This window comes from Crinia signifera, chromosome 1 (genome assembly GCF_055691185.1).
Source record: "Crinia signifera chromosome 1, ASM5569118v1, whole genome shotgun sequence".
Classification (NCBI taxonomy): Eukaryota; Metazoa; Chordata; class Amphibia; order Anura; family Myobatrachidae; genus Crinia; species Crinia signifera.
Window position 1 is genome coordinate 433,435,889 of NC_139217.1, and position 17,746 is coordinate 433,453,634.

The following is a 17,746-nucleotide window of genomic DNA, read 5'->3' on the forward strand; positions in this document are numbered from 1 at the left end:
CGTCTACAAATTTAGACTGGAAAAAAAAAGTGGTTCTTTTTATGTTAGACAGTAATTGGGGAAACTGTTATGCTTTGATCATTGCCTGTAAATAGGATTTTTATTTAGCTAGAGAAAACGAGTCCCATTGGATTGGTCTTTCTTCCATTACTGATCATGTTGTGTAGGGTAGATGCAGTGATAAGGGAGAAGTGATAACGTGACTGGTACTTTATCACCGGCCAATCAGCTCCTGACTGTCCCTTTTTAAACCCAGCTTGTAACTTAGCAGTCAGGAGCTGATTGGCCGGTGATCAAGTACCGGGCACTTTATCACTTCTCCTCCCTTATCACTGCTTCATACATCTACCAGTATCCCCTCTCATTTTACACATCCCATCTTTTCATTTTAACAAGCCTCAAGTGCTGCTGTCCACTTTCTAGAAATTACTGACGCAACTGTCCAAGAAATTACATTGTATACATTATATGAAGGTGAAGCCTCAAAGGCTCTTTGAGGCTTCACCTTCATATAATGTCAGATCTTAATGAAAGGGTTCTACAATATTGTGTCGTCTGTTAGATCACTTGTATTGTGGATATGTTATCTGTTGTTTATGCAGTAAGTAATGTTTAGCATTGCTCAACTGCTTTGTGAGTTTGACCTTGGACCATGTAGTACTGTATCTCTGGCAAAGGCAGCCCAAGGGAGTAATTCAGCATTTATATCTACAAGCAGCTTCAATAGGACTTTCGGTATCTCAAACAGATGGTATGAGTGGTTTATCAACATAACCCAAGTTACAAGAACAATCTGTAGAGCTCTGTAAGCAAACAAAGTACTTTAATGACAAGGGGGCATAACATAACAGGATACAGTACAAATCCTTGGAGAGTGTTGTTACGCAGCAGTGGAACGGCTACATAGATTTCATGTTACACACCAGTTTTCTGTATACATTGGCCCTCGTCTGTACATTAGTTGTGTTATGTCTGCACTAATTTATATTTATATATATATATATATATATATATATATATATATATATATAGTGGTGTGAGTCTGGCACTCCTGAGTAGTGGGTATTTGCCCCGATGCCCTCCAAAGACTAAGCATGTGGAGTGGTGTACAAGTACCCGGGCGGCACTCGGCGGACTGATAGAAGAAATACACTGCAGGCAGCAATTGCAGAGACCAACGTTTCGGTAATTGAATACCTTTATCAAGACCTTGATAAAGGTATTCAATTACCGAAACGTCGGTCTCTGCAATTGCTGCCTGCAGTGTATTTCTTCTATCAGTCCGCCGAGTGCCGTCCGTATATTTGTACACCTCCCCACGGATTCGGTATGGAAACCCGGCGGTCGGAATCCCGGCGTTCAAAATCCCGATGCTGGAATCCCGACAGCCGAAATCCCGACAAGGGGGGGATGTGGAGCGCCCCCCCTTGCGGGCTTGCTGCGCTCGCCATGCAGCGGGCCCGGTGCCTACTACGCTCAGCATGCTAATTTATTCTCCCTCTATGGGTGTCATGGACACCAACGGAGGGAGAAAGTTTCAGGATTTCGGCGGTCGGGATTCCAGCGTCTGGATTCTAAACGCCGGGATTCCGACTGCCGGGAAATTGACTGCATCCCCACCCCACATATACATACATATATATGTTTAGTGCTTCTATGTTGTTATACATGTAATTGGTGCTTATATGTAGTTATACATGCGATTGGTGCTTCTACAGTATATAGTTATACATGGTGCTTCTACATTTAGCACAAATTGCCTTATAACTAAATGCAGGGTCCTCTCTCTTTACATCTGCTCATTTTCTTAGCTTCTGTGCCTAGTCTGTATAAGTGAAGGCATCTGAGTGATAATTAAGCAGCATGCAGAGTCACTGTATGTAATATACAAGTAAATGTGATATCACTATTAAGCCGCTATGTTTCTTGTCTATTGTAGTGTACTCCCAAATGCGGTCCTGGGTTTAAACACCGGATAGTTCAGTGCAAAAGCAGCGACCTCTCCAAAACATTTCCTGCCACAAACTGTCCTGAAGAAAGCAAGCCTCCGGTCCGTATACGCTGCAGTCTGGGGCGATGTCCGCCTCCCCGGTGGGTTACTGGAGAATGGGGGCAGGTAGGTAACATAAGCAATGTTCACTGAAATGTACCTCATTGTCCTTTAAAGCATAGGAATAAAGAGTTCTGCTGTCTATGTTCTATCAGCGTGAGATTCAGAATGAAATCTTGCATACTGTACACAGTATACTTCTGTTTCACATTTCTAGCCATGTATTCCACGGACAGTGTAGTAACTGAAAAGGAAGAAGAGCACATCAGTAGGGTTTAATCTAAAAGGGAGTACAAACACATATATTCCTTCTGACTTACACTAGAGAAGGTAGGAACCACTGTCCAGGCCTCTTTTAGCAACCTTCTATGATGTCCTGAGCACTCAGATCTCTGACTCTTAGAATGTTTGATGCAGATTGATGTTAGTATTCCGGATGTCCCATTGACAACATCTGCAGCTGAACTATGAAGTCACTCAGTGTAGAGGAGGATAAAAGTGGCCATTGGCCCTGGGCAGTACACAAGCCACCACAGTTCATGTGCTCTTTCCATGATGTATTGACCACTGAAATATTCGCAAGCCATTAATATCCATTATGGAGAATATAAATTTTGCTGGTACAATGTACAGCTGGCAACTAGCTCCAAGGGTATTTTATGCATGGTCTATCCACATTCCCTACATGTAATCAGAGTCTTAGGTGCACCACGGAGTATAAATGGGAGATGACTGTGCTCGGCATCCAGGCTGATCACCTGTCTTGCACTTATTGTGGAAGCCAAGTATATTGTATAGGAATTGGTATAAAATAGAGCGAGTCACTCCTATTGGACCCGTCGGTTGCCCGTTTACCCTAGATTGTGTACCTTTACCTCAGCATTGTGTCTTTGTTTGCCTATTGGGGGTGATTCAGTAAGGCACTGTTCCGATGGTGGGGGGTTCTGCACATTTTATGGGCCTCCCATGAGTTTCACACATGGTATTGAATCCCAGGTGCAATTTCCGACAGGGGAAATAGCGCCCGCCACTTATTAAATGCTGCCATTTCCAACAGCATTGAGGGCGGATTTCGTCAAAACAGATACGATTTTAAAACAAATCGGATCTGTTTTGTCAGAAAAGGGTGCGGGTTGTCGAATTCAAGGTCGTTGCTCGACAATCCACACCCGTTTTTGCCAACGCGCCCCCTTTTCGACACTCGGTAGGCAAATCATTGCATTCCGCCTGACGAGAAACTGTCAGGCTAGACAAAAACAGGCCGTGAATACGGGCCAACATTCTGACAGTCGGAATCCAAGATTGAATACCGCCCTAAATGGGCTGTTTGGTGCAAATTTTGGGTACTTTTACCTCAGCCTTTTGTCTGTGTTTGCTTATAATGTAGGGGGTGATTCAGAAAGGCCCTCCTTCTGGGGGTGGGGTCTGCACATTTTACGAGACTCCCCATGGGTTTCATACATGGTATTCAATCCTGGGAGCTGTTTTCAACAGGGGAAATAACGCCTGTCACCTATTAAATACTGCCATTTCCGACAGCATCGAAGGCGGATTTCGACAAAACATATCCGACTTATAAACAAGTCGGATCTGTTTTGTCAGAAGCGGCCATGTATTGTCAAATTCACGTCTGTTTCTCATCAATCCTTGGCCGTTTTCGCCGACACGCCCCCTTTTCAACACTCAGCAGACAGAACATTGAATTCCGCCTGACGACAAACTGTCGAGCTGGGTGGAAATTGGCCAGGATTCCAACTGTCATAACTTTTTGAAAGTCGGAATCCAAGATTGAATACCCCCCTAAATGGGGCTGTTTGGCACAATTTAAGGATAGGTGTATGTGAACACATCTGTACAAAGGCATTGTACTTGTGTAATGGTGCATAATATAACCTTCTCCTCTTGTTGTATCCATTAGTGCTCTGCACACTGTGGTCTGGGACAGCAGATGAGAACAGTACAGTGTCTCTCCTATACGGGGCAAGCGTCTAGTGACTGTCCGGAAGCTGTTCGCCCTCCGTCAATGCAACAGTGTGAAAGCAAATGTGACAGCAGCCCGATCTCAAACACAGAGGGTGAGTATTGCTGCCATTCTGCACAGTGCATTGTCTGGTCGGTACTTATGTATTATCTGGGCTCCCATGTTAAACGCACCCCATTTTTTCATACCCCTACTATCCAACTACGCATGGAGTTTATTATATATAGTGTGGCGAGCACAGCAAGCCACCGCGCCCGAAGCGTGGCGAGCGGACGCGGTCTCATAAGAAGAACGGGAGCCCAGATATTACATAAGTACCGTCTGGTCTAATCCATGTAAGCAATGTGTGTACCAGAGCAGGTAAGCAAAGCAAGTAATAGGAAGAGTGAATAAAGCAGACACGAGACAACGAAAAACATGCAGTACTGGTTTTCATTTCCTTCAAAATGGTGAGTCAAGACGGGTCTGCAGTAGACTAAACTATTTCCTAGCTAGACTCATTCTTCATTGAATACTTTAAATAGTACTGAAGCCACAAGCAGACGTTTTCTAAGAACAATGGGATATATGATGGGTTAAAGCTATTTCGTTTAAAAAAAAAAATAATAATAATTTTTTTGTTCAAGAGTGAATTCTGTACTGTGTTATTGTGACTTTATGTCTTCAGGTTTTATAATGGGGGTTTATTTTTTGTTTTATACATTTTAATTCCACAAAAAAAAAAATGTACATGAGAGCAGGAAAGAGACTTTTCATGGCTCATAGGTGCATACTAAATGCATGACATAATGGGGACCTTAAGTGGTCGACCTACTGCATGTCAACCTAGAGACCGTATACCTAATGAGGGAGATTCAATTGTTAGAACAAGCAATGGAGCAATTCAATTGTGCCGCACACACAAATCGTGCTCTCCAAGTCCAAATAGACAATTGCGATTAACGGGCTGCAAGCAGAAATGTGTCTCCCGTGTCCCTTGCCCCACAACAGAATTGAATTTCGCCATCTAGTGGCAGTTTTTCATATGGGGGAAGAGTACCCTAGATTCTATATAAAGTTGAGGTCAACTTAATTGACCATTTAACCAGTGGTACATAATCTGGTGTATGCCATCATTCTTTATTTATCTGCACAGATGCTGTTAGTTCTCTGGGAATTCAGTCCATGTTAGATGTTTCAACAAATGAGGGGGCCTGATTTTATGTGCGCCCCTCTGCCTGAAGAAATGGAGTGCAGACGATAGCAGTGGCTGGCATTTTTTCTGGAGAGCGCTTCAAAAATATGACACCATGGCCGTATTTCAAAAATAACATCATCAGACATTTGGTCTGTGGCTTTATACTACGCTCATTTTATTGCTGTCTGATCGCATGCGATGCGACGCGATTGGACCCGATTTTGAATTGTACAGGCACCCAGATGCCTGATTCCTATGTTAAATGCCCCCCCAGACCCGATTTTTGATTGTACACCCACCCTGATGGGTAATGACTATGTTAAATGCCCCCACATTGTTAACGCCACCCCACTATCAACGCCAACCCGAAGCGTGGCGAGCGCATCAAGCCCACGAGGGGCGGCGGTACGCATCCTCCGACCTTTTCATACCCCCACTATCCACGTCGGGATAGAGTTGACTTTATATAGTGTGGCGATCATGATCGCGGTCATCGGGGGTAAAATCGGGGCCATCGCGGGCATCGCATGCACTAAAAAATCGGGTGCGATGGGCCAGACGCGATGCCCGCGATTTCCCCATAGAGAACAATGTTAAATGCCTCAATTTACCCGCGATGACCGCGATTTCCCATAGGAAACAATGTTAAATGGGTCAATTTACCCAAATCATCATAGGGAAGAATGGTAAATGGGCCAGAAACCCCCCAAAAAAACCCTGAACATTGACATGTCCCCCCAAAAGTACTATACACCACCCCGCGATCAACGTGAACCCGAAGCGTGGCGAGCGCAGCGAGCCCGCGAGGGGCGGCGGTACGCGTCCTCCGACCTTTTCATACCCCCACTATCCACGTCGGCGTTCTATTCTCAACTCCACGCCGACGTGGATAGTGGGGGTATGAAAAGGTCGGAGGACGGGTACCGCCGCCCCTCGCGGGCTCGCTGCGCTCGCCACGCTTCGGGTTCACGTTGATCGCGGGGTGGCGTGAACTACTTTTGGGGGGACATGTTAATGTTCAGGGTTTTTTTGGGGGGTTTCTGGCCCATTTACCATTCTTCCCTATGATGATTTGGGTAAATTGACCCATTTAACATTGTTTCCTATGGGAAATCGCGGTCATCGCGGGTAAATTGAGGCATTTAACATTGTTCCCTATGGGGAAATCGCGGCCATCGCGGGTGGACCATTTAAGCATTTTTGGCCGCATACGACCCGACCGACGCGATTTTCACTGTTTTCAATGCATTTCAATGGCAAAATCGGGGGCATCGCGTCGGTCGCGTCGCAGGCCACTAAAAATTACCCCCGATGGCCGTGATTGTGGCCGTGCTAGGAAACAAGTACCAAAAGGTTTTATTGATGGCAACAACCTTTGTACTATGGACCTGGGGACCTCTTCTCTGATATTGTCTACACCACAAGTTCTCAAACTCTGTCCTCAAAAACCCACACAGCGCATGTTTCACAGGTCTCCTCACAGAATCACAAGTGAAATAATTAGCTCCACCTGTAAATCTTTTAAATCTCAATGAGTGTCAATGAGTAATGAGTGCACCTGTGCACCTGCCGGGTGACCTGCAAAAAGTGAACTGTGTGGGGTCCTGAGGACCGAGTTTAAGAACCTCTGTTCTGCACCATCTGTAGGTCCCCAGCAGTGATACAGTAGATGGATTCTGATTTGCCTGACCAGGTTACGAGTAGTCCTATCACATTTGTGGGGATTTCTAGACCCTGTCCTGGCTGCCACTATTCCCCTTCATTTCCATTTCTGGATGATGTTTCTGTCAGTGAAATTGCAAGCTGGAAGTGTATACAGATCTCTTCCTCGGATTCATAATGATCAATTATTTTTATTTTCAGTTCCTTAGTTGTCTACATAGAGGAACTTTTGGCTGTGGAGAGCAGGCAGAACATCCTGAGATGTTCCTTGGGTTACAGCATGTTTTCTACTTTAGCAGTGTCTACATCTGGCTTTATTTAAGGCCTAATAGGTCCAGACTTGAGGCTCATAATGAAACCGCTGGAAGGATGCCCAAACTTGTGTGCATGCCACATTCACTGTTCTGTTCAACTTGTTAAATTCAGCAAATAGTTGCTGTGCATGAAAATATGCTGAAATATTTTATTATCAAGTGTTTACTCTTTGTGTTGTTTTCACTGAGAGGTTCAGCGAAACATGACATTTGTCACTGAGAGGTTCATCGAAACATGACATTTCTCACTGAGAGGTTCAGCGAAACATGACATTTCTCACTGAGAGGTTCAGGGAAACATGACATTTCTCACTGAGAGGTTCAGGGAAACATGACATTTCTCACTGAGAGGTTCAGAGAAACATGACATTTCTCACTGAGAGGTTCATCGAAACATGACATTTCTCACTGAGAGGTTCAGCGAAACATGACATTTCTCACTGAGAGGTTCAGGGAAACATGACATTTGTCACTGAGCGGTTCAGCGAAACATGACATTTCTCCCTGAGAGGTTCATCGAAACATGACATTTCTCACTGAGAGGTTCATCGAAACATGACATTTCTCACTGAGAGGTTCAGGGAAACATGACATTTCTCACTGAGCGGTTCAGCGAAACATGACATTTCTCACTGAGAGGTTCATTGAAACATGACATTTCTCACTGAGAGGTTCATTGAAACATGACATTTCTCACTGAGAGGTTCAGCGAAACATGACATTTCTCACTGAGAGGTTCAGGGAAACATGACATTTCTCACTGAGAGGTTCAGGGAAACATGACATTTCTCACTGAGAGGTTCAGGGAAACATGACATTTCTCACAGAGGTTCAGGGAAACATGACATTTCTCACCGAGAGGTTCAGGGAAACATGACATTTCTCACCGAGAGGTTCAGGGAAACATGACATTTGTCACTGAGAGGTTCAGCGAAACATGACATTTGTCACTGAGCGGTTCAGCGAAACATGACATTTGTCACTGAGAGGTTCAGCGAAACATGACATTTCTCACTGAGAGGTTCATCGAAACATGACATTTCTCACTGAGAGGTTCAGGGAAACATGACATTTCTCACTGAGAGGTTCATCGAAACATGACATTTCTCACTGAGAGGTTCAGGGAAACATGACATTTCTCACTGAGAGGTTCAGGGAAACATGACATTTCTCACTGAGAAGTTCATCGAAACATGACATTTCTCACTGAGAGGTTCATCGAAACATGACATTTCTCACTGAGAGGTTCAGGGAAACATGACATTTCTCACTGAGAGGTTCAGCGAAACATGACATTTCTCACTGAGAGGTGCAGGGAAACATGACATTTGTCACTGAGCGGTTCAGCGAAACATGACATTTCTCCCTGAGAGGTTCATCGAAACATGACATTTCTCACTGAGAGGTTCATCGAAACATGACATTTCTCACTGAGAGGTTCAGGGAAACATGACATTTCTCACTGAGCGGTTCAGCGAAACATGACATTTCTCACTGAGAGGTTCAGGGAAACATGACATTTCTCACTGAGAGGTTCAGCGAAACATGACATTTCTCACTGAGAGGTTCAGGGAAACATGACATTTCTCACTGAGAGGTTCATCGAAACATGACATTTCTCACTGAGAGGTTCAGGGAAACATGACATTTCTCACAGAGGTTCAGGGAAACATGACATTTCTCACCGAGAGGTTCAGGGAAACATGACATTTCTCACCGAGAGGTTCAGGGAAACATGACATTTGTCACTGAGAGGTTCAGCGAAACATGACATTTGTCACTGAGCGGTTCAGCGAAACATGACATTTGTCACTGAGAGGTTCAGCGAAACATGACATTTCTCACTGAGAGGTTCATCAAAACATGACATTTCTCACTGGGAGGTTCAGGGAAACATGACATTTCTCACTGAGAGGTTCATCGAAACATGACATTTCTCACTGAGAGGTTCAGGGAAACATGACATTTCTCACTGAGAGGTTCAGGGAAACATGACATTTCTCACTGAGAAGTTCATCGAAACATGACATTTCTCACTGAGAGGTTCAGGGAAACATGACATTTCTCACTGAGAGGTTCAGCGAAACATGACATTTCTCACTGTGAGGTTCAGCGAAACATGACATTTCTCACTGAGAGGTTCTGGGAAACATGACATTTCTCACTGAGAAGTTCATCGAAACATGACATTTCTCACTGAGAGGTTCAGGGAAACATGACATTTCTCACTGAGAGGTTCAGCGAAACATGACATTTCTCACTGAGAGGTTCAGCGAAACATGACATTTCTCACTGAGAGGTTCTGGGAAACATGACATTTCTCACCGAGAGGTTCTGGGAAACATGACATTTCTCACTGAGAGGTTCAGCGAAACATGACATTTGTCACTGAGAGGTTCAGCGAAACATGACATTTGTCACTGAGAGGTTCAGCGAAACATGACATTTCTCACTGAGAGGTTCAGGGAAACATGACATTTCTCACCGAGAGGTTCTGGGAAACATGACATTTCTCACCGAGAGGTTCTGGGAAACATGACATTTCTCACCGAGAGGTTCAGCGAAACATGACATTTGTCACTGAGCGGTTCAGCGAAACATGACATTTGTCACTGAGAGGTTCAGCGAAACATGACATTTCTCACTAAGATTTTCAGCGAAACGTGACATTTCTCACTGAGAGGTTCAGCGAAACATGACATTTCTCACTGAGAGGTTCAGCGAAACGTGACATTTCTCACTGAGAGGTTCTGGGAAACATGACATTTCTCACCGAGAGGTTCAGCGAAACATGACATTTGTCACTGAGCGGTTCAGCGAAACATGACATTTGTCACTGAGAGGTTCAGCGAAACATGACATTTCTCACTAAGATTTTCAGCGAAACGTGACATTTCTCACTGAGAGGTTCAGCGAAACATGACATTTCTCACTGAGAGGTTCAGCGAAACGTGACATTTCTCACTGAGAGGTTCAGCGAAACATGACAGCCAGCCAATCAGCTCCCACCTGACTGTGTTCGAAAAATGTCAGGCAGGAGCTGATTGGTTGTTTATCACTCTCCATTTTAACACTTTTGAATATTGGTGCATCTGGCCCATAAACAGTAAAGCCCAGGCCTGGCCATCCTGTGGCTCTCCAGCTACAAACCCCAGCATGCTGTGCCACAGTTTTATCATTCCCTAATAGTAAAACTGAGGCAGGGATTTGTCGTTTCACAACAGCTGAAGAGCCACAGGTTGACCAGGCCTGGTATAGCCTGATACATGACTAAGAATGCAGATGGAGGTCAAGATAGAGCAATTTACATAATGTAGGGAAATTTCAATTGCACCCTAAATAGCAGTGAACATTCAATAACTAGTTAAAAGCTCTTCAAAATGATGGCTTCTGAAATGTACTTTCACTTTGAGCTGTGACTGTTTGTACTTTCACTTTGAGCTGTGCTTTTTTTAGCCAGCAATCTGTCCACCCTACCCCCAGTCCATTTCTACTCCTACCTACAATTTCTGGGGGGAGATGCTCTAAAACGAAAATGCGGTAAAACCCTTTTAACTGGGTTTTCACTGCATTTTCGCATGCTGGGTCAGCGCTGCGGAAATAATCGCCAGCTTTTGCTGGCGATACCCTATAGAAGCCTATGGGCTTCTTACCGCAGCGCTGTGTGAGGGTTATTACTAATGCTACTTTATGTTCAAGTCTTCATATACGTGAATAAAACATGACATTTGTCACTGAGCGGTTCAGCGAAACATGACATTTCTCCCTGAGAGGTTCATCGAAACATGACATTTCTCACTGAGAGGTTCATCGAAACATGACATTTCTCACTGAGAGGTTCAGGGAAACATGACATTTCTCACTGAGCGGTTCAGCGAAACATGACATTTCTCACTGAGAGGTTCAGGGAAACATGACATTTCTCACTGAGAGGTTCAGCGAAACATGACATTTCTCACTGAGAGGTTCAGGGAAACATGACATTTCTCACTGAGAGGTTCAGGGAAACATGACATTTCTCACTGAGAGGTTCATCGAAACATGACATTTCTCACTGAGAGGTTCATCGAAACATGACATTTCTCACTGAGAGGTTCAGGGAAACATGACATTTCTCACTGAGAGGTTCAGGGAAACATGACATTTCTCACTGAGAGGTTCAGCGAAACATGACATTTCTCACTGAGAGGTTTAGGGAAACATGACATTTCTCACAGAGGTTCAGGGAAACATGACATTTCTCACCGAGAGGTTCAGGGAAACATGACATTTCTCACCGAGAGGTTCAGGGAAACATGACATTTGTCACTGAGAGGTTCAGCGAAACATGACATTTGTCACTGAGAGGTTCAGGGAAACATGACATTTCTCACTGAGAGGTTCTGGGAAACATGACATTTCTCACCGAGAGGTTCTGGGAAACATGACATTTCTCACCGAGAGGTTCAGCGAAACATGACATTTGTCACTGAGCGGTTCAGCGAAACATGACATTTGTCACTGAGAGGTTCAGCGAAACATGACATTTCTCACTAAGATTTTCAGCGAAACGTGACATTTCTCACTGAGAGGTTCAGCGAAACATGACATTTCTCACTGAGAGGTTCAGCGAAACGTGACATTTCTCACTGAGAGGTTCAGCGAAACATGACAGCCAGCCAATCAGCTCCCACCTGACTGTGTTCGAAAAATGTCAGGCAGGAGCTGATTGGTTGTTTATCACTCTCCATTTTAACACTTTTGAATATTGGTGCATCTGGCCCATAAACAGTAAAGCCCAGGCCTGGCCATCCTGTGGCTCTCCAGCTACAAACCCCAGCATGCTGTGCCACAGTTTTATCATTCCCTAATAGTAAAACTGAGGCAGGGATTTGTCGTTTCACAACAGCTGAAGAGCCACAGGTTGACCAGGCCTGGTATAGCCTGATACATGACTAAGAATGCAGATGGAGGTCAAGATAGAGCAATTTACATAATGTAGGGAAATTTCAATTGCACCCTAAATAGCAGTGAACATTCAATAACTAGTTAAAAGCTCTTCAAAATGATGGCTTCTGAAATGTACTTTCACTTTGAGCTGTGACTGTTTGTACTTTCACTTTGCACTGTGACAGTTTGTACTTTCACTTTGAGCTGTGCTTTTTTTAGCCAGCAATCTGTCCACCCTACCCCCAGTCCATTTCTACTCCTACCTACAATTTCTGGGGGGAGATGCTCTAAAACAAAAATGCGGTAAAACCCTTTTAACTGGGTTTTCACTGCATTTTCGCATGCTGGGTCAGCGCTGCGGAAATAATCGCCAGCTTTTGCTGGCGATACCCTATAGAAGCCTATGGGCTTCTTACCGCAGCGCTGTGTGAGGGTTATTACTAATGCTACTTTATGTTCAAGTCTACATATACGTGAATAAAACATGTCTGCCCTATTCCACTATAAATCCTCGCACTGCAGGTAGATGTAAAGCCAGTCTATATATGGGTCACAATATTTTGTTTGAAAAAAAAAACTATTAAATAATTGGGGTTATTAATTAGTCTTTTCATGCTTTGTTTCCCCCCAGAATGCAAAGATGTGAACAAAGTGGCGTATTGCCCACTGGTGCTGAAGTTCAAGTTCTGCAGTCGCGCATACTTCCGGCAAATGTGTTGCAAAACTTGCCAAGGACATTGACCCACAACACGGCACGTGGAAGAGAGCGCATTTTTGTTATCCACTGTTGTGGAGAAAGAGTCCACTACCCAGAGAGTCACAGAGGGGGAGTGAGAGTAATGTCCTTGAAATGGGATTACCCTGTGTACAACATAACCACTCGTCAGCCCCAGCTGACAGGATTTCAATATTTTTTAACTTCTGTGAAGTGAATTTCTTATCCAAAGTGCTGGACACCCCAACAAGGAGAAGAGCCAAATTGGAACACTTGGAAACAGTCGAACAAAGCAGACTATGGGACGTTTGTGTTCCCCCGATTTACCACAATCACCGAGCTTACCTCCTTGAACCATTTTTATGATGGACTCGCAAAATGACACTGAATCAATTTGTATTTAAAACTTTTTTTTTTCAATGTAGCTGTTATGACTGAAGAGAGAGAAAATTCTTTAAGTCATAGCAAAAAGTTATAATTATTTTATCTCAATTTTACAGCACCACAATTTAAGTTATAAAAACTGGCTTTGAAATGTTATTTAAGAAGCAATTATAAATCAGAACTAAAATAGGTGTATTTTGTTATTCTGCCTGAATTCTACTTCATAGTTTGTTTTTTTCTGTAATACTGCTGTGAAGCAAATTACGTATATAATGGTATACAATTGTCAGTATTCAGAGGTGCATTATCTAATACCTGCATAGATGATACATGGCGGGTATAAAACTCACTCAAAGTAGGTGAAAGCCACCTTAGGAAGAACATTTGAATGTCTATTAAAAAGAAAAGCATACAAAAAAGAAAAAAAAAGTAACACTTTGCCTGCAATCCGCTATTTTGCTAATGTGAAAAATATAGGAGAACAGTTGGCATTGGTGCTATCTTTCTTATTAGGTCATATAAATATATTTAAAACAGGTTTTAAAAATATTTTTTTTTCTAGATTATTGTACTTTTTCTATGTCTTCTCTCTGTCCGTTGCATAGTTCAATGAGAAGTTCTCAATAATTCCTAAAACAATTAACCATGTACATTTTGTAACTCCCCACGGTCTACTGGTGTAGCCAATACACAAATACACCATTGCCATAAAGACAAGTCTTAAAGTGCATAAAGTAAAAATTAAAAAAAAATTTTTTTTATTTTTTTTGAAACATCAGATGCACTATATCCAATAGAAGGATCATTCTAGATAAAACTTCAATTCATGAAGACCCTGTTCATTAGGACTTTTAATGTATCTTGATTCCATATACACCAGCACCTCACTTTCTGCTATATCTATATATATCATTTATGAATATTTGTAAGAGAAGCTTTTGATGACCACTTGGTGTCATTAGAATGAAACCTAAGCTTGTCTTCTAAATATTGGAGCATCTATTTACCATCGAACATTTTCAAAGTAAAATTGTTGCAAAACAAAAAAAGAAAAAAGTACCTTTTGCCTAAAGCACTTTATTTCATTTGTGCTCAGCGTGCATCAGTTGGTGACTTCAGGGTGGTTTTAGGGTTTTCCTGGTGCACTTGTTGAAATCAGATTGTTGCACCTTTCTTGCACATGTTTAGTGATATAATTACTGTTAAAAATGTATATAAGATGTCCGTATCCTCCTATTCAGTAGCCTTAGTCACGCGTCTGAAGCTTCCAAACACTGTGTAATGTTGATCAGGACCCCATGACAATAAGGCACCATGTAACAAAGTGTAAACCACTTAGTCTAGGAAAACAGCCCTGTTTCATACCGTCTCCGACTTTCTAAACAAATCCATTCAATTGTTTCAATTATGTTGAGTTCCAAATATCACTAGAGAGGACCCAGTAAATCACGTTAATGCTAATAACAGTATGATTCGTTTTCAAACATGAATTTGTGAATTATGTAATGAAATTTCAAGTGAAACTTTCCAAGTCCAAACAGCATAAAAAATGGGATAAAATATTCCCAGAGCAATCCCCTAATTCTTCTAAATCCATAAGATCGTGTCCACACCGCACATTCCTGCCAACCACATTGGGGACACGCTTCTGACCCACGTTTACATGTGGTAGGGGTGGTTGAAAGGTGTAGCACTGCCCAGACAATGTAGACGCAAGTGTCTCCGCCATATGCAGCATAGAAAATTGGATGTTTATTTTAAGAAAATGCAAGGGTGTGGCCTTTTCTCTTGCATTTAGATGTATGATTGTGTTTTACTTTGCAAGTTTGTCCCAATGATCAGTTTACACTAACTGCAAAAAGTTTTTCTGTGTTCCCTGATCGTCAGATATGTCACACATTTTGTGGGCAAAAAAGAAAAAACAAGGTGGAGCGCTAATATAATATTAACCTATTAAATCATGAATATAATATTATATTAGCGCTCCACCTTTTTTTTTCTATTTCTTTCTTGACAATTTGATTGGGACTTGACCCTTTCTTTGTGTGAGCAGCAGGCCTAACACCCCGATTGTAGGGGCCCACCCTCCCCTACTTTTCTAGGGAAAGATTTGCCTTTTTTTATGCTGTGGGCAAGTAGCTTTTTTTGGGTCCCAGTATGATGGCCCACTGAGACTTGGCATCCCAGAATGATGGCCCACTGACACATGGCATCCCAGTAATGGCCCACTGACACATGGCATCCCAGTAATGGCCCACTGACACATGGCATCCCAGTAATGGCCCAATGACACTTGGCATCCCAGTAATGGCCCAATGACACTTGGCATCCCAGAATGATGTCACACTGACTCCGCTTGAGCAGCACAGGCCTACAAGTTTCTGCATGGGTGTTCTCCTGTTCTTGCAGGAGTGCTGGAAATATTAAAGAGCCCCCGGTAATTTATTGTGATAACTTAAACGTTGGACATGGCTATTGCAGAACTACATTTGGGAAGCCCTGTTTCATAGAGCGATGTAATGAGTACTGTGGGCCTCATTCATATTTGTATGCAAGTGCCTATGCAGCTGCAATCTTTTACGCTAAGGAATTACTAAAGTTAGCCAGTGAAGCTTCTGCCTTGAAATAAAAAGACGCCAACTGGAGTAATTGCAAACTCATTTGCAACTGTGTACACATTTCCAGCCTACATTAACCTTAAGGTTAGACCTACAGTATTGCTGACCGTGGTGGTATCAACACTGGTGTCATATTTCTCTATGTACATGATCACAGCTAAAGGGAGGTACATGCCCCGAAAACAGCTATGACGCACCTGCATTTTTGCCACCACTCCCCATTAATGCCCCTGAAATGGTACCTTCATGTCCATCACTCTTCATTAAAGTTCTCAGAGAGAGCGCAATTTCAAAAGCACATTGGTGTGTATGTTTGTGTGTTTGTGTGTGTGCAGGGTGATCGCAGCACTGCGCAGCCTGACCTGTTCTCCATAGTATGAACGTTTGCATTGCATACAAACATGAATTAGGGACTGTGTTAAAGAACTGAAATGTTCCGGGTTCCACAACAGGCCTAGTTTTCAGGAAACATTTGTCATATGAAGAGATCTAAGGGGTAGATGTATGAAACAGTGATAAGAGACGAGAAGTGAGCCAGATGAGAAGTGGCCCATGGCAGCCAGTCAGCTGCTCTGTATAATTTTATATTTTGCAAATTATAGATGTTACTTCAGTGCAGATTGGTTGCCATGGGCTACTTCTCCTCCTGCTCACTTCTTCATTGCTCCACCCCTAAATTTCAATAGAAGTCATTAATGTCCAGTTCTTAACCGCAAATCATTGATTCTGCGCTTCGTATACCAACACCTTCATCTTTGTTGTACTTCCTTTTACCATTGTTTTATGCAAACAGTATTATGGAGTCCTCCACAGCCCCCAACCAGCACAAAGAGATCGTACTGATCTTTGTTAAGTACTAATTAAATACGTTGATGAAAGTTAGGTTCGTTATGTTCACTTATGTATTTTCTAATGTGAAGTAAAGCCAACCATAAAGAATAGGGCAGGGGTGGCCAAACCGGTCCTCAAGATTTACCAACGGTCCACGTTTTCCAAATCACCTAGCTGGGGCACAGCTGTAGTCATTACTAACTGTCACTTTCCCCAGAGCACCTAGCTGGGGCACAGCTGTAGTCATTACTAACTGTCACATTTTCAAACCTGCTGCATTCATTCCTACTATAGATCCACAGGTTGCCTGAAATACATGAACTGCTGGTAGATTTTGAGGACAGGTTTGGCCACTCCTGGAATAGGGGATACATTGCTTCCAGACAAATACATCATTTGTCACAATCTGGATTACAGTATATGATGCTACCTCTTGGCACAAAGTTTCAAATAGGATGAATCAGTCATTTCATATTGTTGCGGTTGTGGTGCACGCTAGGAAGTGTCGCTTGTGAGATGAGGACTTGCTTGCATTATAATTGTTATTGGATTTATCTTATATTTAAAGTTTGATGAAATTAATGTTACCTCAAAGGAAACGGATATTAACAGTTTATATCAATGTGTATTGCTTTATGCCTGGTGCTAAAATAACGGAGTCGTGTGTATTCGTGTCTTGAGTAAAGCCACACTAAGTTTGGCCTTCGGAACAACAGTGAACTAGCGATAATAGGAAAGTGACTACAAACAAAAATATTTGGACGTTTTTTTAAAGCAAAAAAAATTCTCAAAATTGGACTGTACCCAATATTATATTATGTAATAAAATAAAAATTCCGCTGCTGCTACAAAATAGTAACATGGTACAAAAGCTACTTTTTGAGGTTTTTTTTATTATTATTTTTTTTACATTGGAACAAATGAAAATGATTTGTGGGATAAAAGGGCCAATTCGTTTTAGGAACTGGAAGTGTTGTGCAAAAAAAAAAAAGAGACATCTTTTTGGTGCTAAAACTTCCATTCCACTTTTGGCAAATGTTTAATTCTTCAATGTGCGTACATTTTAAAAAAAAATGGTCAATTTC

General features: G+C 42.6%; 1 protein-coding gene across 2 annotated transcripts in view; it reads left to right on the plus strand.

Annotated features, from left to right (window-relative positions):
- Positions 1–17,430, plus strand: part of ADAMTS6 (ADAM metallopeptidase with thrombospondin type 1 motif 6) — a 288,122-nt gene extending 270,692 nt beyond the window's left edge. For both annotated transcript variants that reach the window (XM_083152973.1, XM_083152982.1), the window contains exons 23-25: positions 1,940–2,116; positions 3,969–4,125; positions 12,745–17,430. In XM_083152973.1, the coding sequence (XP_083009099.1) occupies positions 1,940–2,116; positions 3,969–4,125; positions 12,745–12,854 (444 nt within the window). In that variant the 3' untranslated portion in view covers positions 12,855–17,430. The remainder of the gene's footprint in view (positions 1–1,939; positions 2,117–3,968; positions 4,126–12,744) is intronic.
- Positions 17,431–17,746: the final 316 nt, after the last annotated feature.